The following is a 26,048-nucleotide window of genomic DNA, read 5'->3' on the forward strand; positions in this document are numbered from 1 at the left end:
AGTGATTGGACGGATATTTCTACCCCATAGCCTTCAGCTTGCACTACCTACTTGAGCCTATAGTATCCAACGCTAAAACAGTACGCAAACCCAGCTTCCCTTTGAGACGATGCACCGAGTGGAAGCTATGAGAGCCAGGGTATACACCATAACTATTAGATTCCATATGGGGTTTGACAGTATATTATATAAGCAGGATGTGAGGCCCTGGGGCCCTGTAAGACTTGGGATTTCATTTTGACCTTTTGTTCTACAATAGTCCCATGCATCTGCATGTCTCGGTATATTTGACCTTCAAACTGACCGTATAGCTTAGAAACACGTAGCTTTTATCCTGGTCGACCTCAGCTAAATACAACGTTGTGCTTCGGATTTTACTTATTCAGTCGGATTTATATTTGTGTAGAAGATTCCATTTGTCAACTATCAACTTAACCAGGGTAGTGAGCAGCGTTCCTCAGAGTCTGATACTCCAAAGCCGTCAGATCCTCGTACATCGGCTTCTGATCTTCAAGAAATTCCTTCAAAGGCCCCACATTCACATGCCGATCGGCTTTGTTAAAGTAAACTAGACTCCACCGCTCGGGAACAGTCTTCTCATCACACTCCCGCGGGCGGGTTACACGGTGGAGACCACCTCCAATCTGGCCATTTGTCCAGCGCTGCATGGTCTCAGAAACAATAACAACGACTTCCTTGTCTGAGCCGTACGGCATTGGAATGAAAGTGCCGGGGTTACTCCGATCCTCATACTCCAGCCCCGGAGTCACGTCTGGGAACACGAGCGAGATAATTCCAAAGTCCTTGTGGGGCCAGATGCGGCTGATTTTGCCATCATCCAATGTTTTACGCTCAATCGGCGGGAAGTGGTTGATACGGATTGTGCTGGCCTCATTGGTGCATCGGGAAGTAAACACAGTCGGGTCGAGACATAGTCCCTCCGCCATGGCTTGCAGAAGTACTAGGGTGAGGTCTCCGCATGAAAAGAAAAATCGATCCATGGTGTCCTGGTACCCAGGCAGGTCAGACACGGGTGGCCATACGTTGGGGAATTGCTTGTCGTCAGGGTGTCCGCAGTCAAAACTCTCCTAGAATGACTGTGAGAATTACAAGAAACTTTTCTCAGATATGGTGCATACCTTGTTGTCACCAAAGTTAGGCTCCTTTATCTCCCCATTGTTGCTCTCAAGCCACCATGTTTTTTCCTCTCCTGGGACACTCCATCCTCGTTGCTGTCCGTTTTTGGGATCATTCTTCAAAGGGCCCTTGACAGCGTATGGAAGCTTGAAGAAGGCTTTAATCTGTTGATTGCGTGTGTCAGTTTTCTTGCTTTCTAATGATAGAGTGTGGGCATTGTACCTGATCAAAAGTCTCCTTAACAAGAGGAACGGGAACCGTGTGATTGACAAGCTTTGCAAAGCCATACGTTTTGAGACTGTCCAAGAACTTGGTGGCAAATTCTTCACGCTGCTCGGCAGTCCCTTGAGAGAGAGCGGATGCGTCAAGAACGGGAATAGACATGATGATAACAATGAAAGAAGAACTGAACTGGACTTCTTGGTGGGCTCTTTCTGGACCATAGAATGACTTATAAGTTTACATCTGGTAATCATACCACCCCGCGGTCTACCCCGCCAGCAGTCTTGCATAACATGAGGCCGATAGCGCAGTCGCCAATAATCCAATGTCTTGCTGTATCTGGTTTTCTCTAGACATCTCGCTGTCATCCAACTGACAAAATAGAGGATCCGCAATATTAGGGCTTACGCCCAGCTCAGCTCAAGACAAATGACATGATCTGGCCACTATTGAAGTCCTTTATTCGTGGAGAGATATGCATGCTAGAGCTACCCCTGCATGCCTAGTGGTGGCTATGTCCCGAGAGGACTTGGTGTGCTTACACCTGCCCTGTTTGATATGGCTTGGCGTAAAATACATATGTAAACTTGGCGGACAATAGATTACGCTAAGGCTGATCGGTGTCGCAATACTCCAACGAGGACCTAGAACAGTAAGTTCCATGTATATTGCCACAAGTGGCAAAGGCTATTGGCCAATGGGGCTGCCTGCTTACTACTAGCTCAAATGTTCAGATATAGCCCCCACGGAGCCAACTAGGGCGAGAGCAACTAACATGAGATTATCACAATCTCACAACTCGTATAGCCTACGGGGGAACTAACACTGCCTCCCCGACAGCGATATCGGAAACGGCAGGGCTAGGTCAAGGAATGAAGTCTCACCTTGGCAATTCACGGCTGAAGGAGTACTGACTTTACGTATTGCGCGAGACTAAAATGTACATGTGATGATTGGGAAGATTACTGGGGATTCTTTGTTGGCATTTAACATGAGGGGTAAAGTCAGTAGAAGGATGCTTTAAATGAGGATATGCACGCTGCGAGAAGGATGTGAAAAAAGCCAAGTTCTGTTATTGCTGTTCACCATGCCTATGTATGTTCGGGGACTAGAAAGTCGTTGATGAATTCAATTGACCAGATTTAGGCTTCGCAATCCCTCCGATAAATATGATGCTTTTGTTCCTCCGGACCTCCCGGATAGGACATGGCCCTCCAAGCGGATCACAAAGAGACCGCGCTGGTTGGCGACGGACCTCCGCGATGGGAATCAAGCTCTTGCATGTCCAATGGTATGTGAATCTTTGGCCTTCAGGGTTTTAACACACTAATATCTTCCTAAGAATGTAGAACAGAAGTGGGAGTATTTCAAAATGCTCCTACAGGTTGGTTTCACTGAGATCGACATCTCATTTCCCAGTGCATCAGACACAGAGTTCAATTTCACTCGTAGTGTCGTTGCCTCCGCACCTTCAGATGTGTGGCTTCAAGTTCTCTCGCCATGTCGAAAAGAGCTCATTCGGCGCACAGTTGACAGTGTCACCGGCGCAAAGAAGGCAATCATCAGTCTTTACATCGCCACTAGTGACAGCTTCATCCAAACTATGTTTGAGTCAACACAAGAGGCCGTCTTGCGCACTGCAGTTGAATGTGTCGAGTATACCAGAGCCATCACGAAAGATGATCCAACCCAGCAAGGGACCACTTGGAACTTGATGTTTAGCCCTGAGGCATTCTCTGACACAGAGAGTTCTTATGCAATTGCCGTTTGCAAAGCTGTCAAAGAGGCATGGGGTCCATCGGAAGATATCCCAATAATCCTCAATCTTCCTGCCACTGTGGAGCGCTGCACACCCAACACATATGCAGACCAGGTGGAGATTTTTGCACGTGCATTCACTGGCAATGACGTCGTGGTATCTCTACACCCACACAACGACCGAGGCTGCGCCGTTGCAGCGACGGAACTTGGTCAACTTGCTGGTGCCACGCGCGTCGAAGGTTGCCTTTTTGGTAACGGCGAACGCACCGGTAACGTTGATCTCGTCACCCTTGCACTCAATCTATATAGTCAAGGAGTTGACCCGGGCCTCGATTTTTCCGATCTGCCTGGAATTCGGGAAACGGTTGAAAAGATCACTCAGATTCCTGTTGCCGTTCGCGCCCCTTATGCCGGGGAATCTGTATTCACGGCTTATAGCGGGTCACATCAGGATGCTATAAATAAAGGGTTCAAAAAGTGGCGGGACGCTGCATCAGTGGACGGTCGCGGTATCTGGAAAGTGCCTTACCTTCCTATAGACCCGGAAGATATTGGGGCTACTTATGAGGCTGTGATTCGGATTAATTCGCAGAGTGGTAAAGGAGGCGTGGCATGGGTGCTACAGCGAACCTTGAACCTGGAGTTACCCAAGGAGTTCCAACAAGCGTTTTCGAAAATCATCAAATCCGAGTCTGAGATGAAGGAGCGATGGCTAACAGAGGCTGAAATCACACAATCATTCCTTCGGCACTATTCCATCTTGGAGGCGGATTCTCGCATTATTCAATGTGATGTGTCACCCAATCTGGATGGTACAGGCCGTGTCATCATGCGCGCCATTGTCTTGGTCAAGGGTCACCAACGGGAAGTCGTGGCCGCGGGTGACAATGCAGCTGATGCGGTCTCGTTTGCATTTTCGTCTTTGGCAGGGCTGAATTTGGAGTTTGAAGTGGTACCGCGCAATATTCAGGGTAGCCTTGGGGAACCTCTGGTTATTGCACTAGTCAAGTGTCGGAATGTGTGGCGTGCTAGGGCTGCTCGACATGAAGATGTTGCTATCGCTACGGCGTGTCTCTCCTCTGCTCTGGTAAGTTTGTGCTTGGTTCTACTGCCAAAGTTAGGTACTAACAAAAAATAGGATCTGCAAGAGGAGCTGCCCTCTAACCGACAATTTTTGAGACTTCTGCCAATCGTTCATGTTAACTGAAGAGATCTCCAATCTCCACCAGGAATCTTGCCAAATTTTCTTGTTTTGGTTACCATATATACTCAAACCCAAATTACCCTTGTGAAATTGCGTGAAATTGCGGTATTCACTTACAAGTTTTTTTAACTAATTCCTTGTCGACTGGAAAACTTGCCGTCACAGGGGTGTGACAACATCCACTCCACAACTTGTGCCTTTCGCCAATAAATTGTAGGCTAGATGTATGGTGGGGGTCAAAATTGTAGAAAAAAGAGTAAACAAAATAGAGTAATAGAATCAAAAGGAAATGTAATCAAAACACAATCAAAGTGCCCGACATCGGATTCGTGGGTATATATACTCACATCTCCCCAACCCAAGAGAGTAAACAGCACCTTCTTACCTACACTCATCATATGGCCGCTATGTTTCCTACACAAATTTCATCAAGCCAGATAAACAGACTCGCTCTCATCTCTGGTGATGAACCCAGCACTCAGATGGCAGCCCTTGCCAAGGAGGTGCTAAATTTCATCGAGACCTCCAGACCAGGGCTTAAATTCGACATTACGGAAACTCCATCTGGCAAAATCACTCAGGCTGACAGCCACCAGTCACTGAGTCCTGCCACCTTGGAGGCATGTCTGGAATCAGATGCTGTGGTAGTGTGCGGGGTTAGAGAGGAACTTGTCAGAGGAACCTTGGACTCGCTTGAAGAGGGCGGCGCTTTTGCAAACGTCCAACCTTTCTTTCTTCCAAGCATTGGACTTCTTTCAACAGGATCGCCCAGAAACGGTGTTCAAGGGCTAGATATCACCTTCGTCAGTGATGCTACGAAGACTGGAAATGAGGCTTCCCGCGAGGCCATCGAACGGCTCGCGCGTTGGGCAGGAGCCTACGCATTGCGATTTTCTCCGCCGAAGCCTGTGCATTACATTGAGTCCTTTCCACTTTGGAATTCTGTTTTTACTGAAGTGTTCAGCAAACAATTTCCACGTGTCGCACTCCACCCTGTACCGATGCACACGGCAGCAACAGTCCTAGACTCACACCCAACCAGACTAAACGGTATCGTCTTGACAACTGGTCCCGATGGAGACGTGGTATCAGAAAGTGCAGGCAATCTCATCCAAGGCTCACAGAACCTGCTGGCGGCGGCGACCATTGTGGAATTATCAAACCAGAGCTACAGAAAAATGCCTGTGATCTTGAGTCTGGGTAAAACTAGCGCAAATGCAGCAGTTTCGGACCCAGTTCCAATTTTACTGGTCATAAGCCTGATGCTTGACTTGTCGTTTGGTCTAACTGCGGAGGCAGCCGCAGTCCGCAGGTCAATTCGACGAACATTGGATCCAATTGAACTCATTGGTTCCAATATCCGGACCCCCAGTACTGGTGGTACTGCCTCTTTGGAGGAGTTCATGAGCAAATTTATGACGCATTTGGACTATTACTTGGAGGCCGCGAGTTCACATGTAGGTTCTCAGGAAGTACTGATAGCCTCACCCTCCCCTCGTCCGATGCAACAAAGGCGCCCAATGGGTATAATCGAAAAGATTTTGACCCATGCCGCTGTTGGGCTAAGCAAACCAGAAGTCCAATCCGGCGAGATCATCTGCGTGAAGGTTGACTGGACGTTGACTTCCGAAATTCTCTGGGCAGGGATGGACAAGACGTATGAGCAAATGGGAAGACCTCGTCTACATCGCAATGACCGTATGTGGCTTGCAATCGATCATACAGTTGATCCACGCACAAACCACCGACCCCGACAGCGAGGCTTGATCGAGAAAGCGGAAAGCTTCCAACGGGAAGCCAAGCTCGTCAACTTTCTCCCTGCTAATACGAGTATTCTTCATACTGATTTTACTCGCGACCGAGCACTGCCTGGTCAGATCATTGTGGGCTGCGACTCTCATTCCTGCTCTGCCGGTTGCGTGGGAGGACTAGCCGTTGGCCTTGGAGCTGCAGATGTCGTCATGCCGATGGTAACGGGAGAGACCTGGTTCCGTGTGCCGGAAATCTGTCGCATCAACTTCACTGGTCAGTTGCCTTTTGGGGTGGGTGGTAAAGACGTGATTCTTCACATACTCGGCCTTTTCAAACGAAACACGATCGCCTTCCAGCGTGCGGTTGAATACGGCGGCCCGAGTTTGAAGGAGTTATCCATGGATGCCAGGTTCGCCATTGCAAACATGACGACTGAATTTGGCGGGATGGGTGCGTGTTTTGAAGCTGACGAAAGCACCGCCGAATGGATCTCGAACAGATCGCATTTAGAACATCAAGGGGGCCTCTATTTCCGAGCCGATTCAGGTGCCCAGTATGCTGAGGTGCGCACTGTCAATCTCTCGGAGGTTGAAACGACCATCGCTTTGTACCCCGAGCCGGATAATGTTGTGGCCGTATCTGAGAAAGTTGGCACCAAGCTGGATGGATGTTTCATTGGAGCCTGTACTACCACCGAAGAGGATCTAATTGTAGGAGGACTGGTTCTAGAAGCTGGGCTGCGAGCGGGCATGGTGCCCAGTGACGGGCAGAGAAGAGTTACACCTGGAAGTCTCAGCATTATCAAGAACCTGGAGCGGCACGGTATCTTGGACATTTACCGACAGGCAGGATTTGATATCGGTGCCCCAGGCTGTTCCTACTGCGTTGGAATCAACGATGTTGATGTAGCGGGTGAAGGAGAGATTTGGCTCTCCTCACAAAATCGCAACTTTCGGAATCGAATGGGAAAAGGAGCCATTGGTAGTATCACATGTGCCGCGGTGGTTGCTGCCTCAAGCTTCAACATGGTAGTCACAGACCCACAGATACTGCTGGGTCAAATCGATAGAGCAAAATTGGCCAAGATTCTGGGAAGAGAGGGAGTCTCGTTGAGTATTTCCCCCGAGATCAGCGAGCCTAACCCGCTACTTGCATCAAATATCGCCTCCATCGACGCCAGTAGTAGTCTTCCCATTCAGGCTTCTGCTCCTACTCTGGATGTGGCGAGAATCTCTAGTGACGGAGTCATTCGGTCGAAGGTTCAAAGATTCGGTGAAAATGTGGATACGTGAGTCTATCAACATTTATTTCCGATGCCGTTTCTGACAACCTACATATCAGTGACGCGATCATTCCGGCTGAGTTTGTACCTGGTATCGACAATGCAGAACTTGGAAGTCACTGTTTCGAGTATGATCGTCCTGAGTTCCGAAAACGAGCGACAGAGGGGTCAACGATCATGTAATTGAACCCATTAACAACCCTTAAAGTCAAGATACTGACCAGTCACAGCGTCGCAAATCGTGGGTTCGGCAGTGGTTCGTCCCGCGAGGATGCAGTCAGAGCGTTGCAAGGAGCGGGCATAGAAGCAGTGATTGCGCCTAGCTTTGCGTTTATCTGTAAGTGGCGACAGTCGTAAAACCCACCCAAGTTGTTAGCCAGAGTCTGAAAAGAGAATGCAGATGACCGGAACCGGCTCAACATGGGTCTGTTCAACATCACCTTACCGGATCCCGAATTCTACACACTTGCAAATGAGGGGTCTGCTGTCGTCATTGACCGACAATCCCGAACAGTGCAGATTGACGGTACCGATCAAGTGTTCTACTATCAACAGTCAGAGATAGAAAAAACACTTGTTGAAGCTGGCGGAGTGCTCCCGCTGTATAATCGCTTTGGCGCATCTGTCTTCAGAAAGATTGCCAGCGCAAATACCGGGCAGGCGATGGGCAAATCAACTGGCAAAAGTGCGCCGATGTCGAACAGAACTTTGGATTGGTGATTTGTGTCTTTGAGCAGTTGGGATGGACAGTAGCCAGCATAGTGCGGCTTTATTCTATCGAGCTTTGCGTTCTTGCAAAGTTTGATATATGTTGAATACAATTATAGTGCTGAGGGAAGATTCAAATTGATATCATAGCTCGACTTGAAGAAGATAAACGGACAACTACCGGGAAATTACACTTAATTCTTGAGTATAACTCTATATACGAAATCTTCTCGATGAGCGTATCGGTAGTATAGACCCAGGAGTGGTGAACGTTACAGAGTATTAATAACAAGAATAGCGGCCTTGTGCTGTCTTTTCAGTGGGCTCTCGATTGGTATCCTTAGTACTCTTCAGATATCGTTCTGTCTTATCAGTTTTATATATCGACGGCAAAAGAAGGCAGGAAAAGGCTTTGTTAGACAGACTTCTTATGTGACGCAGTCCGATATACATAGTAAATGGGATAAGTTACAACCTTCTATCTCAGCAACAACGCCCTTGGTTGATTCCATATTAACTTGATAGCTGTTGATAAGGGGTTTGAATGATATATATCAATTTTAAGACAATTAAAAGGTTGCAATATCATGGTCTCGAAAATTATATCGCTCTAGGCTAGGAATATATATATGTTCATCACCAGGTTATAAAAATTCTCTAAACTCTACAGTAAGGCCAGATATTACGTGAAACTCATTATCATATAAGGAAACACCCTAATATACCACGGTCTTTGAGATATCAAGTTGTAATTTATCCTATTTACATCGGACTGCGTCACTCGCATGTGAAATACGTTAACTAGATCATAAGCAACCCAGGAAAGGAGGTCGAGGGCCTCGCGATCTGAGGTCAAAATACCAGGATGGCAAAGTACAAAAGGCTGATTTAAAAATTCTGGAGGATGACCCACACATCTTCATTTCATTTATTAACAGTATTTCACCAAGGACTTGTGAATCTTTCGATATTTTGAAATTCTGCAAAACCCACACAGAGCGACACAAGATTCGTTTTGAGGAGGAGACAAAGACTTTGCAATCGAGCCATCAAGATGAATCGTGACATCCTTTATCTTCGAGAGAGCAGTCGTAAATTTGAAGAAGGGTTGAGTGATCTAAAGGAGGTAGCGAATCTGGCGCCATTCCTCCTGATAAATCATTAGATCTGTAAGTTTATATTCACAGTAAAATCGATTGGAGGTGGACTGCAGTCACCTAGCCCGTAGTGGAACCAGAAAGGCTGAATTCCAGCGCGTTCGGACGTCTTGAATTAGCACAAGCTTTAGATATTCAGTTTGGAGATTGCAGAATGTCTCGCGGCGCTGTGGGCTCATATTAATGTAGATAGCTACCTTTCGGATCTAGAAAAGAGTTAACTTAAGAGAAAAAGGTAAAAAGAAAACGATGATCAATATCCTACCTTATTCAAGGGGTGAATAACCTCTCGCTTTTGCTTTCTTACATCCAGTCGAACTAACCAAGACTGAGCTTTCGACCAGACTGTATGCGTCGTTTTATTTATAGGAATGGCCTTCATCTTGCCTAGGAGTTGGTTGAGGCTGAGTTGAATCACATGAGCAATACGTGGAGTGGAGTCCGAACAATAGTCGCGTTCTCGGAAACACCTAGTGACCGCACTGATTCCTGAATGGTTGACATAAACATTTGATTATTTAACGCATTATCCGTAGTAATTGCAAGCACTAGCTCTATGATCTTATGTTGCTGAAGGAGGTTGAAAAGAACTGTATTAAGGCTGGTATGAGAATGGAATCCATGAAGCGGTTTGAACCTAAGAAGGATCTTACGATACTACCAGTCTTCATCAAGAGAACAGCCAGTGATAGCCAAGAATGTCTAGTGGAAGGGAGATGTCCAGTAATCCAATGTAATCGAGAGATTTGCCCTAGTCACTATTAAGTTACCTAAAGCCGCAGGGCATTCGGATCAGCTAGAATTATTAGGATTAAAAGATTGATTTACGCCGAAGAAGATTTAGGTGCTGATTCGATTAAGAAAGAAAGAAACTCGGGAATTTCCACTAGCCCTGAAAGGTTCTCCGTCAAGACGCGCAGACTACAAAACGTGTAAGTCCAAACAGTCATCCAACCATGTTCTTAAAACTACTACATCTTCCGGTTAGGGGGTGTTATCTCAGTTCCCATTAGGGGAGGCCTTCTATCGAGGTAAGCAGGGGATTCTGCTATTATCGCTAATTTACCTACCAGTTTTGTGGGTATGAACCGTCGTGCCGGGTCATGAGTTATCCAGCGGGTGTACTAGTCTAAGTTAAATAGTTAATTAAAAATTTCATATATGTAGCTTATCTAAAAGGAAAACACACAGTTATAATCCGCACTCTAAGCTAAAGAATTCTAGAAATCACTGTCGAATGATCTTCTATTAATAGTCTGTTATCTTCTCTAGCTCCGTCGGAGAATCTATCTAGGTAGTAAAGCCGGCCCCATTCCTGCCCTCTGATTAAAAAGTCCTCCGGTAGCTGTTATGTAGCTAAGCCGTTAATAAGCGGGAATGATTCGTCTTTAATCTTCGAAAAGATAGTGTCGGGACTAAATAAGCTGTTCAGATATATCGCGAGGAGTGACCACGGAACTAGAGATTCTAATCGTTATATAACAGCTGGGTTAAGTGTGAGACACCACATAAATGCCATATAGATCTGCACACTTAGGAACATATTTGGGTCTCCGACCTAGCTAAGCATGACGATTAATGTTTAAAACGCGAAGGAGCTCGCCCGGAAGGTAAGCTGGGATGAGAGATCGCTGTATGTGTCGTAAATAGGTGTTATGGTTCCACCCGATGCCCATTTCATTGCCGCTAGACAATCTTCTGGCGTAGAGTTACATAAGTTTAATGTGAAATCTGTTTCCATCGCTCCATGTTTGCTCCCGTATTGGAATATCGCAGAGATATTATAAGACGTTAGTTAAACGCCGTCTTGCTCGTGTTGGCCTACCCGGCTAATCTGTTGGCGTACAGTAGCTAAGAATCAATTCGCTTAAGAGACAAATTCCTTAACAGGAGCTTGCATAAAAAGTGCACTGTGAGTAGTCACGAACATAACATTCAAACTTTGCTTCTGGGCCGGCTCATTTATCAAGCGAGTGGCTAGCTGGGTCATATAAACATTATGTTTACAGGACATATCTAAACCCTTTGTTATCGATCTCCGTTTTGTCCTTGAAACATACAAGTTAGTTTATCGTAAAGTTTCATGGAACTCGACACTCACCAGCATGCCATTTTCAACACCTTCTGCCTCAACCTCCTGGCCATCGATTGCTTCGCGGTCTCGGCGCTTGTTCTCAAGGTACATATAAATATACAAAGCGACAATAGAAACCAGCTTTACTGAATAGCCAGCGAGCATCCTATAAGGATCATCAGTGAGATGTTGAACATTGTACTTAAGGATAAAGAGCAACATACGCAATGTAAGCGCTGTGGTACCCAGGGGCCTCGCTAGATTTGAAAGTCTGAGGTCCAATGATATTTCCCACGCAGTATCCAGTGAACAGCAGAGCACCGGTGACTTGCTTCTTAGTGTATCCAGCAATGTTCGAGCTGACGACTGTCAAACTCATGCTGAATCCCAAGCCTTGGAAATAACATAGCCAAAGTGCAACAAGGCGGCCCCATTTGTTGGTGTTCGGTAGTCCGACAAGAAGGCCCGATCCAATGATACAGACAGTGCAAGCGAAAATCATGCATGCAAATCGTGAATGAAATTTACCATCGAACTTGGTTGCGATATAACCCCCGAAAATTAGAGTGAGGAACTGAACGGCACCGCCGGGGATTTGCAGATATTGAGTTCCGAGTGTATCAAATCCGAAAGTACCCACGATAATGGAGGTAAACTGTTTAGTTATTAGCTTTGCTCGCATCCAAGTCCCAATCATAGGAAAACATACACTAGTTAATGCGGAGTTCGGGACTTGTGCACCAATAGCCATGACAAACAAAAGCCAAGTCTTTGGATCTTCGGCTGCTTGTCGAACCTGATACCATTTGAATTGACTACTCTTGACACCTTGGCGGTTGATGGCAACACGTTCAACAGCTATCGCTCGCTCACGCTCGCTGAGAAATTTCGCAGTTGACGGAAGATCCGGGAGGAATACCAGGGCAATAGCTCCTACTGCGACGGAGAAGGCTCCAAAAATGAGGAAAACGTACATCCATCGTGGAAGTCCAGTAGTGATGTGGCCGACCGCATATCCAATAAGACTATATTCTATTAGTTTTCCAACTTTATTCACAATCTGATCAGAGTTTGAGTATTTGCTCTTCACTTACCCTCCGAACATCGTCGCGATACCGTTAGTGCAGTACCATGCCTCTAGTCGCAGGGGTTGTTCTTCAGATGTGTACCACATTCCGGTCATAAGAACAAATCCGGGAGTTACAACTGCTTCGACCATTCCTAAAAGGAAGCGGTTGATTGCGATTCCAGCAAAGTTGTAACACGCAGGTGTTGTCATGAGCAAGCCACCCCATACTATTTGTATTAGCATGGTTCTGGCATTGAAGAAACATTCCTGGTTCTTATAGGGTATCTCTTACTTAATGTGGTGATGGAAAGGAATTTGCCGACGGGCAGCTTTTGCAATGCTAGTCCCGCAGGCCATTGCGCAATGAGGTATCCGAAGTAGAAAATGGAGCCTGATGGAATTAGTGACTTGGAGTAGAAGTTCTCAGAACTGAAAACTTACTGAGCCATGAATATTGTTGTCCCTTTAAGTGTGTTCCTTGCTTTAAGCCATAGACAGAGGCAAAGTTGATGCTATTCTTGTCCAGGTACTGCATGGGATTAGTACTTGGATTGCAAGGCAGAAATGCAATATTCTCTCACCTGCAGCATGTAAATTAAGAACAGCAATGGAATGAGTCGTATATCGATCTTGCGCAGAACCCGTTTGGCTTCCTCTGCAGTATATTCTAGACCTTGATGTTGTTTATAAAACTCATAGTTTTCATCCCGTTCTGACGAGGTGGTTGATGAGATCGCAGGCGATACATCTGCGTCAACTTCTTTTCGCAAGTCCATTCTGTTTGCTGGATTTTTTAATTTCGACAGGATGAAGACGAAAGAAAAGACAGGAATAGGCAGAGCTTTAAAGGGATTCGCGCCATACTGACGGGACGGCTCAGGTGGATAATTGCACAATAATAATCGAAGCTACGGCCCACGCCTAACAGGGAAGGTTCTATGGACAAAAAGTGGGGAGATAAGATTTAAGCTAAGCTCCATGGGAGTTGTTTCTGTGCTATAAAATACTTAATTTTAACATGCAAGTCAAACGTAAACTCTCGGCGCGTGTCTTGACAACTCGGGTGCTTCAAATCGCCCACTTAACGTGCACTGCTCTCGATGCTCTATTGTGCCAAACGCCGTACACTGTTTCTAATGATAATGACATGAAAGTGCTGGGTGGTTTACACCACGCGGGTGGGGCCGTCCGTGAATCACGACATCACTGCCGCAATTGCGCGTTTCGCGGGCCATATGAGCAACATCCATCTAGCATCTTGTCGCAATTGGCTTGACACCCCTTGACTGGGTAGAAGAAGAAAATCGTGCAGCATAACCTAAATTAAAATGTTGGTATCTAGGAATATTTATTTGGCTTGGAAAGCGCTCGACGGCGTAGGAATTTCATTGGAACCTTGATTAAAGATCGAGATTCTGGGGAAAGGGCTTCTATGATTATATAATCACCATCTAGGCTCGACACGTTAACTATTTACCATAATGTGATACAAGGGGCTGAATCAACAGGATGGCAGGAGCAAGATGGGTCAGGCCATTGTAAAATATCAGATATGGGGCCTCCACACAGGCACTATACGAGAACCTTAGTTTGTGTTGTGGTCTAATAGTTAGATACGCTATATTTCTTTCCACAACATTGCTCTCCGTATGAAATTTCATCTAACTTGGACATATTGTCCCATGTTCTACACATGGTCTCACATACTAGCCTGTAAGCTCGCTCACTGAGATCAATATCATGAATTGATATTCCACGGGGCCTCCATCCTGGCGCTCATTTGAAAAGAGATAATATCCTGCATATGGTACAAGTTGAATTGAACTATATTGGTTGAGACGGGCTGGTTTTCTGCCGGGTAAAAGCCCAACTTGTAACATGCCTGTTATCCGATGGGCGGCTACCTTGACCCCGGGTCTACGGGTCCATGGGTCCATAAGAGACCTGATTAGGCATGAGCCAATCGGCGCACCGTTGGACAGGGTACCTGCATCCCGTCTCCCCACATTATAGTCTGTTTTCCACTCCCAGCATGACTCCAGATCTAAAGCTGTACCCCATATTGCCCAAATCATCTACGTATTCAGTAAGCGAGCTGGTCATGTAAGCCAGCCGGCCACCCCCAAAACACATAGTAAATGCGATAAATTACAACTTGGTATCGCGGCAATAGTAGTCTATATAGAGATTTCCTTGCATCCTAATGCTTTCTAGGTAATATCTTGCCTCCCTAGGGGGTTTGGGAAATATATAAATCTTTATGGTTACGATATATATATTTCTGGCTTTTAACACTGTAATTTTTAATACCCTGATAATGTACCTTTTTGATATCCCTAAGATTGATACACAGTATTCAAAATCCTTATCAATAGCTATCGACAAGTAGTGAAATCAAATAAAAGTATTGGCGTTGAGATATCAAGTTGTAATTTATCATATTTACTATGCATTTTGGGGTGGCCAGCCCGCTTACATGGCCAGCTCGCTTACCGAATACGTAACTAGTTACGTGAAGCCTAACAAGCCAGGCACCAAGCATGTAACACCACAACAGGTATCAGCAATTCAATTTGGGTATACGGATAGCAGGAACATAGGACCGGAGATATTAGATTATACTTCTAGTATACTTCCTCATCAGTATTCGTCGTCAACTAAAGCCCAAACTCAACATTACCTAACTGGGTTACTAGTCATTAGAAACCTCTAGTAGTGACAGACCGTCGGGGTGCCCATACAATACGACAGTGCCATCGAAGAAGAGATAAAAGGGGTTTCGAGAATCCAGCTGAGCGCGCAATAGGTGTGGTCTAATTTGAGTTGTCGGGCTTGGTATTTTGAAATCATATGAGGTAAAAGAGGTTACAAGGCACCCTGATCAATCTCGATACGTCATCACCAGCCGGTCTCGCGTCTTTCGGACACCGACTATCACCGACACGTGCATTTATCTGTCATCAAGAATTGCTAAAGCTCCTTTATGCACATCCTAAGGCAAAATAATATAATATAAATGCAAATTGAAAATCTTTTCGTTTTCCATCAGTATCGTTCAAAGCCATCATGGAGACCGTTTTAGTCATCGGAGCCACTGGAAATATCGGCGTCTCAGCCGTCACCGCTGCCTTGCGCTCCAAGCGCAACGTTTTGGCTGTTGTCCGCAACCAAAGCTCGGCAGACAAACTCGTGAAGTACATTGGGTCATCGGATAGAATTACTTTCGTCGAAGCCAATGTTCTCTCGGACTCGGGAGTAAAGGGTGTCGTTGACCAAGTGCGAGAGGGGAAGCTGCCGGCTTTCCAGCATGTGTTTTCTAGCGGTTGGTTCCCTCGATCCTCTCGATCAATACTCACTGACATTTCCAAGTTGGCGGCGAGTACACTACAACCCCCCTCTCGGAGATTACCACCGCCCAGCTACGCAGGAACTTCAACATCTCATTTGAAGCCAATTTCTGTAAGCCCTTTCAACCCTTAGGTCCCTACATCCTCTGACGGAAATTTTGCAGTCGCCTACCGGGATACCATTGGCTATCTGCTGGAACAGAAGAACCCTGCTAGCACATGGACAATTTGCACCGGGTCACAGGGCGACTTGGCAACTCATCCGGTGCCGGCCATGACGCAAGGCGCCTTGTTTCCCATGACTACGGCCGCCGCCCGTGAGAACGAGTCTACGAACGTCCGTTTCAACGAAATCTACCTTGGGTTCCGTGTTGAGATAGACGAGCTCGCTGTGGAGCATGGGGTAACGAAGGCAACGGAGTTTGCGAATGTGTACGAGATGATCTTGGCCACCCCCGATGTCCGCAGTTCGCGCATCCGGGTCGAAGACGTTGATGATCTAAAGAAGTTGAAGTACCAGAAGAAATTCTAGTCGTACTTGACGAATACAATGTTAGGATGTATACCAGATGGATGTAAAGTGCGAGGGCTCTGGATTCAGAACTATAGAATATAGAGGAATTATACATGACAATCTGAATGCAAAATAAAGGTAACTAACACCTTCGTCCCCTTCATTCATTTTCTCTCCCCTTTCCATTGTTCTGCTTCCTCTCTTCACCTCCTCATTCACCTTTCATCAGTCATCATCTGATAATATTATCTCTCCCTTAGCCTTTGAGTACCTACAGTGTAGCCTTCCACTGAGCCTACCTTCTTTCGCGGACATTTTGTATGAGAGCTGCAGCAGTTGCGATCAGCGATCACCACCCTCCGTATGGCCTGCACCGTAGTTCTTTCCAGTGCTATTCGATCTTTGCCTCCACTTCTATTATCTGTTTTTTTTTTTTTTTCTTCTCCCGTTTTTATGGGGATGATCATTTGATGATCACTAATTGAGATGGATCTCGGTATAACCACTATGCACTGATGTCGGTCATTGTCCAAATGAGATCAGCTTTTTCAATCATAATCTAATCCAATGGGTAGAATTTAACTAAACATTGCTGAATTTGATAAACCACTCCGTTTCCAAGGTTAGGTAGGATATGGAGTCAGTATAACCACACACGTCAATCCTTGGCCCGTTGATGCTTTAATTTCTTGGGAGGAATAACATAGTCTCCTGGTGCCAATAGTGCGTTGTAGGATTCGATTGTAGACAAACTTTGAATCAAAACTCGCCAGGCCCCTTTCCGAAAAAGCTCCCTTTGGGAACAGTCAACCAAGGGACGGAATTCGCATCGGCCGTATTGGATCCCACCGTGTTTCCCCACCAGTTGAAAGTAATAGCGTGGTACCCCAGCGCGAAGAAAATGATGATCGTCGCTATGGCAGTGCCGGTATCCATGGCTGCTTGGAGTAAATCTACGCCGGTCGTGAATAAGTGACCTGTTCTCTGTAGAGGAAACTTGAGAAAGTAGAAACTCACAATTGTAACGTTTCCACCAGTCAAATGCGCGCTTTCGGATTAGGTAGTTGAACACAAAACCAACTATGAACCAGAGGGAGTATTGGGCTGTTTGGTTAGACTGAAATACCGCCATCAGAGAAATTCAGAGAAACATACTGGTGTTTGCAGGAGGGATATTACCCGCCGCATTGAAGAAAATCGGAACGTTGATATAGCGAACCCAGCTGTTGGGGTAACGGCGGTAAATGAAGTATACAAGTACAGTAACGACGGGCTGGTGAATCAGTAAAGGAAAGCCAAATCAATATGTTTGAAAGCTCACCCCAATGAGGAAGAAGTAGACAAGCCCATTGTACACCTGCCCAGACTGGAACATCCGCTGCGGACCAATAGTGCCCCAAATTAAGGAAGCGTTGTACATCACTTTGGCACCGTTGCATGTGAAGCGTTGTTTATTGGTTGGTTCGCAAAGGTCAGTAATGTGTCCCATCATCCATCGCAGGACTGTTCTGGTTAGCTCAAGATCGTAACACAGATTTGACATAACATCATACCTCCAGTCTGAGTCGCTGTCGCTAGAATACTAGCATAAATCTGGCCAAAGAACAGAACACGTGGAGGAATTTTCTAAATAATCAGTACAATTCGACAAGCAGAAGGCAAAAGGAGCATACCATATATTGACCAAGCTTCAAATCTTGAGCGAAATCCATACCGTGCTTTACTGCATTATAGCCGTAGCATTTCACCATCAGATTAGCGATAGGCTTTCCGGGCCAGGCGTATCCAGCGATCATCTCCGTAATGATATTTAGGAACACGCGCTGGTTTGTCGTGCCTTGCAAAATACCCTCAGGCACAATTAGAAGCACTGCTAATCCGAAGCAAACCACGATAAAGCCCCAGACCGGCAGCTCTGTGTCCCAGTATCTGGTCGTCAAGATACCAAGTCCCAATACAACCACCGTGAGAACTCCGTACCACCATTCTGGAACTTCTTTATATTGGCGCATCAGTCGACGATGAACATCCTCACCTCCATGCTGTGCATTCTTAAGCCTGGCCCAAATTTCAGTGCCATTGTAGAGGTAGGTGTGCACCACGATGGCGGTAACCGCAGCGAAAGACAATCCATAGGTCAGAGAATAAGACATTGAGATATACATTGGAGAGTACTGTTTGTACTTGCTCTCACTGAAGTCTAGAGTTGCATCGAGCACACGAGATACGTTGTATGAACTTCCTGTATTGTCGAAGGTGCCTGACGAGAGGAGAGGAAGGCTGGATTATCAGTATATTAAAGCCCCTTCCTTCAGAGTAGAAACTTACTATGCGCTGTACCAAACATTAGAGTAATACAGAATTGGCGATAAGAAAATGTAGAAGAACACGACAACAGCAAAGGCGTTGCATGTGATGTAGAAGGGGGTCATAAGGGGGAAACCAGCGTAGTTAATTTGCGTCCAGTCGATGCTGATAGGTATTAAACCTAATCCGGAATTCATCTGAGCGCCACGGCGTCAGCTTGATGTAGGAACTGATCAAACCTTTTGCAAACTTACTCCGAATATCGTATTGACCTTCTGATTTTGAGGCGCAATCCACGTCACAAAAGCGAAAGTGCCCAAGCTTGTCCAGATGTAGTCTGGGAACCAGAATAGAACAAATGCAAATGCTGTAACGTAGGCAAAAAAGCGATACCGGCTAATAGTCCAACCATTGGCTGGCGTACGGCTTTCAGGCTCATGTAGTGCTCGGAAAAGAACGGTGGATGAGAGTGAAGTGGGCCAGACCAAGGCAGCAGGGTACACAATCCAACGGCGGGCAAGACCCGTGAGACCAAATCTAGGAAGAATTAGTGACCGAAGAAACTAGAGAGCTCAGGATTGCCATACCCAATCATCTGGGTTGTCAAAAGATATAGAAATGAGAAGCCGGCTCCGAGATCGCGGTTCCAATATACAGGACTGACGATTGCAACCAAGGCACCTTGCGCATAGGCAGTGGTAGCGCTGATATTGACGCACTAATTTAATTCGTTAGATGTGATCCATGCTGAAATTTTGCTTATGCTCACAATGACAATGAAGGCGTGCTCCTTGATGGTGAATTTTCCTGGGTTGACATCGAATGAAAGTTTTCCTAGAGGAACCCTCCATCTTGGAAGCTTTTCCCATGCTCGGCCAATTGGGAAAACGAGGATTTGAGCTACAACATAGCCTATTGTGAGGGAAGGCTAATATATATTAGTAAGTATCAATTGACGCAGGTTAAAACATACATATCGCAAGCCGAAAAATTGATTGACTCCGGAGAAAAGTATAACAAAGATCGTCATCAATATCCAGGCCCGAACAGCTGCGCCGGAGAGTTAATTTCATCACTTAACTGAGCAGATGAAGGACTTACTATTGCAAGCGATGGTGGGATCATCCTTGTTGGACACACAAGCCGCAACCTCCGGAACTAAGAGATATTAACACCCGCTGGTGGGATATATGGGTCAACCTACAAGGCGATTGATCTCCCTCCACATTCCATTTAAAAGCTTCAACTGGTGTTAGCTCTGTGAGCTCTGCTCTGTCGGCTTTGTATAGCCATTCCCCCGGATCTTGATTGGTGTGTTCGGATTCGAGATCTGGTGCCGTCGCCTGCGATATACTCGGATCTTTCGCAGGATCTTTAGAACTCGCCATAGCTAAAATACTTTTAAGCTGCGTTCCGTAAAATAAAAGCGATGATATGGGGGATAGAAGACACTGCGAGTAGAGGTCTTCTTATCCGTTCACAGCTGGTCCTTTTTCTCTAGTCTGGCTTAAGCACGCCAGTATATAGATCCACCCAGAATGGCACCGAGTTGCTCCGACAGAAATACGCCAAAGCTTTAGAGTTGGGCTAAATCAAGGTTTCATACTAATGGTATGACCGGTTGAGCTATGAACACTTGCAGACGCACACTGGCAAAACTAGATAGCAAGCCCCTAACTATCATGTTTTCAGTGTTGGTAGGGTTGCCTCACCGCATTCCAACCCCTTACAGTATTTATTATTATGCTCCTGATATCAATGCAACGAAATTTAATTTGCAAAAAATGCACCATTTGAAACAACATTTGAAACAAATGCTCATAAGAATATGTTTTTATTTGCAATTTACGCAATGCCAAGTATGGCACATCTTCGGGGAGACTTCGCTGTCCCCGGGTGGCAAGTGCTTAAATTATGGCGTGTCGAGACGGCTTGATGAGCTTATTTTTCTCGTAGTGCATTCGCCGTGAAATTCAACCGATCAAAGAAATGACTTAGGTGCTTATTCCACTTTAAGAAAGAGGCTTAATTATTGGGTACATTTACGCGTCTCTCTATAGTCCAGTATAAAGGAATTTGTCATTATTAAGAGGAATTTGTCATTATGGAGGGGAACAACATGATATTCAAATAGAAGAAGTTAGAGGACGCTCTTTTTTTAATGATCTAGTAAGTTCTTTAGGATATCTACATTTCACCTCACTGAATTTTGAATATCATCTTCTTGATCTATGCAACGTTCGATGTGCAGCTCGGAATTCAGGCTGATCCGTAATGCTCCATATAAACCCAATGAAGCGGCCAATGCGGTGATGGCGCGATTATGGATAGATGATGACGAATGTCAGACTACTCTTGTGCCAAGTTACAGAAGCCAAACATACGGAGACCGATCAAAAGAAATATACAGAAAGACGTTCTAAAAGCTGGCGTCGAATTGTAGTTTCCGACCAGGTTATGATACTACATATTCGGAGTGAAAAGTATGGAATAAAAAAGTTCATTTCACGTCATGTTAACCACTGACTTGACCCTTTGATCTTATGAGTGGTGGGTTCAAGGAGAACAATATCACCTTGAACGAGAATCTGCGGAAACGATTTGGAACTACTCATCGAAAGCCACGGCGGCGGTTACGGGCCACGCGTCGGCGAACATAGCAGCAGCCGCGGCAACCTCTCGCTAGAGCTGCTCAACGTTGCGGCTGAAATTCTGGGCTGCTGATGGTGGTGAAGCAACTCGATGTCGGCGCGAATCTGGGCAAGTTGTTGACACTTAAGTTGGAAACCCTCGGGTATCACCGCAATCTTCTGAAGAGTCTCGTCGGCGGCCATGTTGCCACCAGTGGCGTAGCCTAGGACTTCTATTTCTTGTATGGTTCTGTCAAACCTCATGTTGAGTCCTATGGCTTGCTGCTCGAGCTCGTTAATCCGCTCCTTAAAATGCGCTGTTCATGGCCTTGGTGCTGACTTCCTGTGCTGTCTGGAGGTGGCTGGTAATAAGTGCAGCTTCTGTCGTTTCCCCGAAAGTGACATCCAGCGCATACAGTGAAGTCTGAAATTCCCTCGAGAACCACACATAAGTTTCATGGCCCACGGCCTCGCTGATAGGCATCGCATGGGTACTGGGCACGAGTACCCACAGTCTGCAAAAGCGCAGACTCAACCTTCTCGATGCGTTTGTTGATAATTATGTCCAAGGTCGCACGTGTCCAGAACATCGTTGGGCGAAGGATAGGAACACGTTGCGCTGGCATCACGCTCATGGCGTCAAGGGCGTCGCACAAGAGGATGCCACTAGCTCCTACTTGGGCTATGCTGTAGTCGAGTCGCTTGATGTGAGCAGCCAGCCCACCGGGAGGCTGATCTGCAGTGGTAGCGGTGGCAGCGGGGATGGTGGTGTCACTTCCATTCTGTTGAACTTCGGGGCATCGGCTCGGAGCTTCGTTGTTGACACCAGAAGTGGCAGCGGGAAATGGGGTGTCGACTGCATTAGCTTAGGGGTCTTTATCAAAGCTATTGAGGTCAGTTAGCAGGATATATCACGCATAGTGCAGACTGGCTATCTTTTACAAGCCCATCTTGCTAGCTTGGAAGTAAGAAAGCAGGTGAGAAGACCACGGCGTGAGATGGGATGATGAGATGAAGGAAAAAGAGAAAGGAGTGAGGATTGCCTTAATTATCATAGGAGTAGCAAAAGAAATCGCCGTCGTTTTGTTGAGTGTGTGATCATAAACCATTATGATACCGCAGGGTGTGATGCAAATTTATATGCATCATCGCATTCAGGAAAGGCGAAAAGATGTGTCAAAAGCTATGTGAAACTCCATCAGAGGCTATGATTTCACTTTTCACTTGGATTATCAGATCTCTTTCTGCCACTGTTACCCTTTGAAGGATTCTATCACTGTCTCCCTCACCTCATCTCTCAGTTATCCTCCTTTTCGTGGAGAAATGGATAGAGGTATGCCACGAGTCTGAAGCCGGGGAAAAATCACAGCACAACATCTCAATAATACGAGAGCACAGGCCCTAGTGGGAAGAAGAAATGACCTACGGAGATCTCAGGAGAGATAAGTACGATGTTCGACTAATGTCTCCTTGTCCTAAGCAATGAAGCAAATATTCAAACGGCCATCGCCCTGTTGTCGTTGATCTGTGTGGAATTTTTTGGTTTCAAAAGCACAAGCCGTGACTTCACATTCGAAGTTGAGAAATGCCAGGGGATGCAGACACAAACCCTCAATTGCGAAACTGGCATTTAGGCCGGGGCCGTTCAATACCAGCAGATTGAGCTGGAGTAGGCGAGGCTGGCCAGGTACAGACGGCAGCGTGAAAGGAGAGGTCATCACACGCATCCAAAATATCGTGGCTGTGTAACTAACATTCTATTTCGCTCGTCACTTGTCGCTGCCCTTGGGATTTCCTCTAGCTGTAGTGAAGATAAATCGCAAGTTGAAGCTCAAGATAGACTATTCAGTCCATTCACGCACTAAACATTACGCACGCTATCATCTGGCGCCAAAGGAGGTCGACTAGCAGCCATATTGCATTGTCTGAACACCCGCACTTCATCCTCCGCAAACGAACCAACAATTGAATGCATCACACCATGGTTGTTGAAAAGCACTAGATCCCCCTCCTCCCAGTCATGAGTATACAAATAGCAAGGATCGATAGCCCGTCTCTGCATCTTGTATAGTCGTTCTCGGATCTCCGCAAGATCATCAAGCACCTCCCCATTCTCAACATGAATTTTCCGCACACATGTTGGGTAAACCATCATTGCAAGCTTACCAGTAACGGGGTTCTTCCAAGTCATAGGATATACCCTGATCTTTGAAGTATCGAACGGAGGCAACTGGTCTTCAGCAAGCTCCAACCCCTCTGATATAATCCCCAAGCCATTTGAGCGTGACTTGGCCTTGCTCATCCAGATGTATGGATGAGGCGCGTATTCAGCGTTGCTGGTACGGACGAAATGCTTATCTTCCTCGGACAACATATCGTAAAGGCGATATCCACTGAAAAACGCAGTCGTTCCAAGAGGCACGTCGAGAGTAGTTTCTGTGCCGTCGTCGTAGCGACACGTCTGGCGCCGGCCCTTGGGGACTTTGACGGCTAACAGCGTGGTAACCAGAGGTGGATCAAGATTGTACATGGCCGAGTCAATGTGCCAACGGTAGAAGTGCGTATAGTCGTGATCTTCTTCGGGTGATATGGGGTTCTTGTGAAACGTATTGTGATGTGGGTGTTTCAGACGGATGTTCGACAGTCCCTCGTACTCTTCGACGAACCCGCTGCCGATGACTTGAACTTGTGGCTGGTGAGGGATGGTTGTCAGGTCGGCGTGGAGCACGCTGCGCTTATCGATCGATTTCCCATGACTGTAGACACCGGCGGAAGGATCGAAGCGTCGAGTGAGCTCGTACTGGGCACGTGGGGAGAGTTTGCCTTGGTTTTTGATCACGACAACTTGATTCTCATACAAGGTACGACGGATAAAGTCAAAGTCATCGTCTTATGATACTCAGCATTTGATCTGAGGACAGTTGCTTCGGGCATTGCTTACCTGTCATCGTTTCAACGTCAAAGCCAGTCAGTTCAGCACCAAAGTCTACCCGAGAATCATCGCGCTTGGTGACAGGGCTGCAAGAAAGAGTCATGGTTGCCATTGTGAAAGAAGTAGCTGGAATAATGTGAGGATGAGATCGATATGAATATTACCATTGAACGTCTGCATGTGCTTTATATTGTTCTGTTATACATGGTACCACGAGAACCAATCAGAGTGGAGCGGGTGAGATCCCACAGCTGACCCGTCCCCGGAGATATGACACCAGTATTGTTGCCAATCCACTTGTTCAGATGATGAATACCAAAAGCATTATTCGTTCATAACACAGAAAGTCGAGAGATTGTTCTTATCAAGAATGGTGGTACAAATAAGCGGACTGGTCCGCTCTGTTCCATCCCGTCTCTGTTTAAAGACAGCCGTATACTCAACGACGACAATATAACCAACATCGCCCGTTGAAAAGAGTTCAAACAATTCGGCATACAAAATGCTCGAATCAACAAGTCTGACATTTGATCTCCTCCCTGATGAAATCAGACAAAGCTCCGCGATTGGCGCGGAAATCCAACTACCTCTAGGAATGGCCATGCTGGATTTGGACCGCTTAACCGACAACGACAAAGACACTCTCCGAAAAGCGCTTTTCGAGAATCAAGTCATTATCATCAGAAACCAAAAAGGGATTGACCCTACCGCCCTGCCAAAACTCGCCAAGATTTTCGATCCAAATGCATCCGACGTTCACTCCGCAGGAGAGAAAGCTGTCAGCGACCCCAAAAATATCTTGTCTGCATACAAAGCAGGCAGAATTCCCAGAGCCCCCCAGGTTGGAATCATTGGCTCGGGGAAGTTCCAAGATTATGAGGGTCTAAAGGAGTTGGAGGTCGTGCATCTTGTTTGTTTCCCCCGTCTGACCCTGCTCGACATTGATTTGGCTGACCAGTGAGACAGGATCACACATTGTTCCACGAGGAGCCTCTCAGTCAACAGGAATTAGATGATGGATATACCCGTCCCTACCGGTGGCACATGGATACCCCTTTCTATGAGCGTCTGCCAGGTGAAGTGACTATCCTGCACTCAATTCGCATTCCAAATGTACCAGATCAGAAGATGAAGTTCCCAGATGGGAAAGAGAAGACTGTCGGTGCTGGAGCCACGGCGTGTGAGTAAACCGAAGAATCACACACAGGTCCACCAACTGACCGAACACAGTCTTTTCCGGCGCTCGTGTATTTTCTCTCTTGACGCCGGAGGAACAAGAGTTTGCTCTTAATACCACGGTCACATATGCCCCCCAAGCATACGAGTATATCAGCCAATGCAAAGCGTCCGAGGATGGCCTGACGATCCCGAACTTCGGACGTGAGGTACCAGTGGAAGACTTTTCGGAATGGGAATGGGGCAGTGTTGCCGAGCACCCAGTAAGTTGCTTTTCCAACTGCACGACACAAATCAGTACCGGCTGACAACGTTGAACAGATGGTCTGGCGAAACCCGCTCAATCTCGGTCGGCCGTTCTTCCAGGTGCATGGTTGCTGCGTTTACAAGCTCACCACCCGAAACCCAGCGACCGGTGAGATCACGGTTATGGATGATGTTAAGAAGGTTAGAGAAGTGGTATACAAGATGCAGAGTAAGATATATGCCGCTGAGAACATTTATGCGCACCATTGGCAAGAGGGTGACGTGGTCATTTTCCACAACCGGGGTGTCATGCACAGTATTACTGGTCAATTAGCCAAGTACAAGGAAGAAGAGGACAAGAGGAGGTTGCTCTGGCAATGCACAATGACAAGCACAACTCCCCCCAAGCCCTTCCGGGATTATGAGGGGGTCAACGACACGGGGTATGTGAGGGTATAAAACAAGATAAAACTATCAATGGCTAGGATAGCTCAATGAATTGAGTAGCTCTGAGCGATTGTGAATTTTTG

At 46.4% G+C, this 26,048-nt stretch overlaps 10 protein-coding genes across 10 annotated transcripts; 4 read left to right on the forward strand and 6 right to left on the reverse strand.

The window, feature by feature from the left end:
* Positions 1-431: 431 nt before the first annotated feature.
* Positions 432-1,521, reverse strand: N7447_007873 (Oxoglutarate/iron-dependent dioxygenase; the record flags this gene model as incomplete). Its single annotated transcript, XM_057232135.1, has 3 exons — positions 432-1,088; positions 1,140-1,301; positions 1,360-1,521. The coding sequence occupies 3 exons, from the start codon at positions 1,519-1,521 to the stop codon at positions 432-434; spliced, it is 981 nt and encodes a 326-aa protein (XP_057083900.1).
* A 925-nt stretch (positions 1,522-2,446) lies between these two features.
* N7447_007874 (Pyruvate carboxyltransferase) lies at positions 2,447-4,327 on the forward strand (the record flags this gene model as incomplete). Its single annotated transcript, XM_057232136.1, has 4 exons — positions 2,447-2,454; positions 2,506-2,650; positions 2,702-4,207; positions 4,259-4,327. 4 exons carry the CDS (start codon positions 2,447-2,449, stop codon positions 4,325-4,327), a joined length of 1,728 nt encoding a protein of 575 aa, XP_057083901.1.
* A 395-nt stretch (positions 4,328-4,722) lies between these two features.
* N7447_007875 (Aconitase/3-isopropylmalate dehydratase large subunit alpha/beta/alpha subdomain 1/3) lies at positions 4,723-8,078 on the forward strand (the record flags this gene model as incomplete). The annotated part of the gene is made up of 4 exons (XM_057232137.1): positions 4,723-7,364; positions 7,418-7,537; positions 7,589-7,695; positions 7,759-8,078. 4 exons carry the CDS (start codon positions 4,723-4,725, stop codon positions 8,076-8,078), a joined length of 3,189 nt encoding a protein of 1,062 aa, XP_057083902.1.
* A 3,148-nt stretch (positions 8,079-11,226) lies between these two features.
* Positions 11,227-13,142, reverse strand: N7447_007876 (putative MFS transporter; the record flags this gene model as incomplete). Its single annotated transcript, XM_057232138.1, has 8 exons — positions 11,227-11,271; positions 11,325-11,463; positions 11,522-11,952; positions 12,007-12,322; positions 12,392-12,593; positions 12,659-12,757; positions 12,808-12,895; positions 12,948-13,142. 8 exons carry the CDS (start codon positions 13,140-13,142, stop codon positions 11,227-11,229), a joined length of 1,515 nt encoding a protein of 504 aa, XP_057083903.1.
* A 2,290-nt stretch (positions 13,143-15,432) lies between these two features.
* On the forward strand, positions 15,433-16,245 carry N7447_007877 (uncharacterized protein; the record flags this gene model as incomplete). The annotated part of the gene is made up of 3 exons (XM_057232139.1): positions 15,433-15,688; positions 15,736-15,825; positions 15,878-16,245. 3 exons carry the CDS (start codon positions 15,433-15,435, stop codon positions 16,243-16,245), a joined length of 714 nt encoding a protein of 237 aa, XP_057083904.1.
* Positions 16,246-16,986: 741 nt separating this feature from the next.
* N7447_007878 (uncharacterized protein) lies at positions 16,987-19,922 on the reverse strand (the record flags this gene model as incomplete). Its single annotated transcript, XM_057232140.1, has 13 exons — positions 16,987-17,180; positions 17,245-17,331; positions 17,383-17,500; positions 17,549-17,730; positions 17,781-17,853; positions 17,901-18,507; positions 18,556-18,731; positions 18,789-19,071; positions 19,122-19,252; positions 19,304-19,462; positions 19,508-19,584; positions 19,636-19,692; positions 19,739-19,922. The coding sequence occupies 13 exons, from the start codon at positions 19,920-19,922 to the stop codon at positions 16,987-16,989; spliced, it is 2,328 nt and encodes a 775-aa protein (XP_057083905.1).
* Positions 19,923-21,167: 1,245 nt separating this feature from the next.
* N7447_007879 (uncharacterized protein) lies at positions 21,168-21,428 on the reverse strand (the record flags this gene model as incomplete). The annotated part of the gene is made up of 1 exon (XM_057232141.1): positions 21,168-21,428. One exon carries the CDS (start codon positions 21,426-21,428, stop codon positions 21,168-21,170), a length of 261 nt encoding a protein of 86 aa, XP_057083906.1.
* A 191-nt stretch (positions 21,429-21,619) lies between these two features.
* Positions 21,620-22,891, reverse strand: N7447_007880 (uncharacterized protein; the record flags this gene model as incomplete). Its single annotated transcript, XM_057232142.1, has 2 exons — positions 21,620-22,020; positions 22,774-22,891. 2 exons carry the CDS (start codon positions 22,889-22,891, stop codon positions 21,620-21,622), a joined length of 519 nt encoding a protein of 172 aa, XP_057083907.1.
* A 134-nt stretch (positions 22,892-23,025) lies between these two features.
* N7447_007881 (TauD/TfdA dioxygenase family protein) lies at positions 23,026-24,208 on the reverse strand (the record flags this gene model as incomplete). The annotated part of the gene is made up of 2 exons (XM_057232143.1): positions 23,026-24,053; positions 24,106-24,208. 2 exons carry the CDS (start codon positions 24,206-24,208, stop codon positions 23,026-23,028), a joined length of 1,131 nt encoding a protein of 376 aa, XP_057083908.1.
* Positions 24,209-24,598: 390 nt separating this feature from the next.
* Positions 24,599-26,041, forward strand: N7447_007882 (TauD/TfdA family dioxygenase; the record flags this gene model as incomplete). Its single annotated transcript, XM_057232144.1, has 5 exons — positions 24,599-25,006; positions 25,063-25,276; positions 25,327-25,535; positions 25,594-25,961; positions 26,026-26,041. The coding sequence occupies 5 exons, from the start codon at positions 24,599-24,601 to the stop codon at positions 26,039-26,041; spliced, it is 1,215 nt and encodes a 404-aa protein (XP_057083909.1).
* Between the last annotated feature and the right edge of the window lie 7 nt (positions 26,042-26,048).

Source organism: Penicillium robsamsonii (assembly GCF_028829455.1).
Source record: "Penicillium robsamsonii strain IBT 29466 chromosome Unknown utg000004l_segment0_segment0, whole genome shotgun sequence".
Lineage (NCBI taxonomy): Eukaryota > Fungi > Ascomycota > Eurotiomycetes > Eurotiales > Aspergillaceae > Penicillium > Penicillium robsamsonii.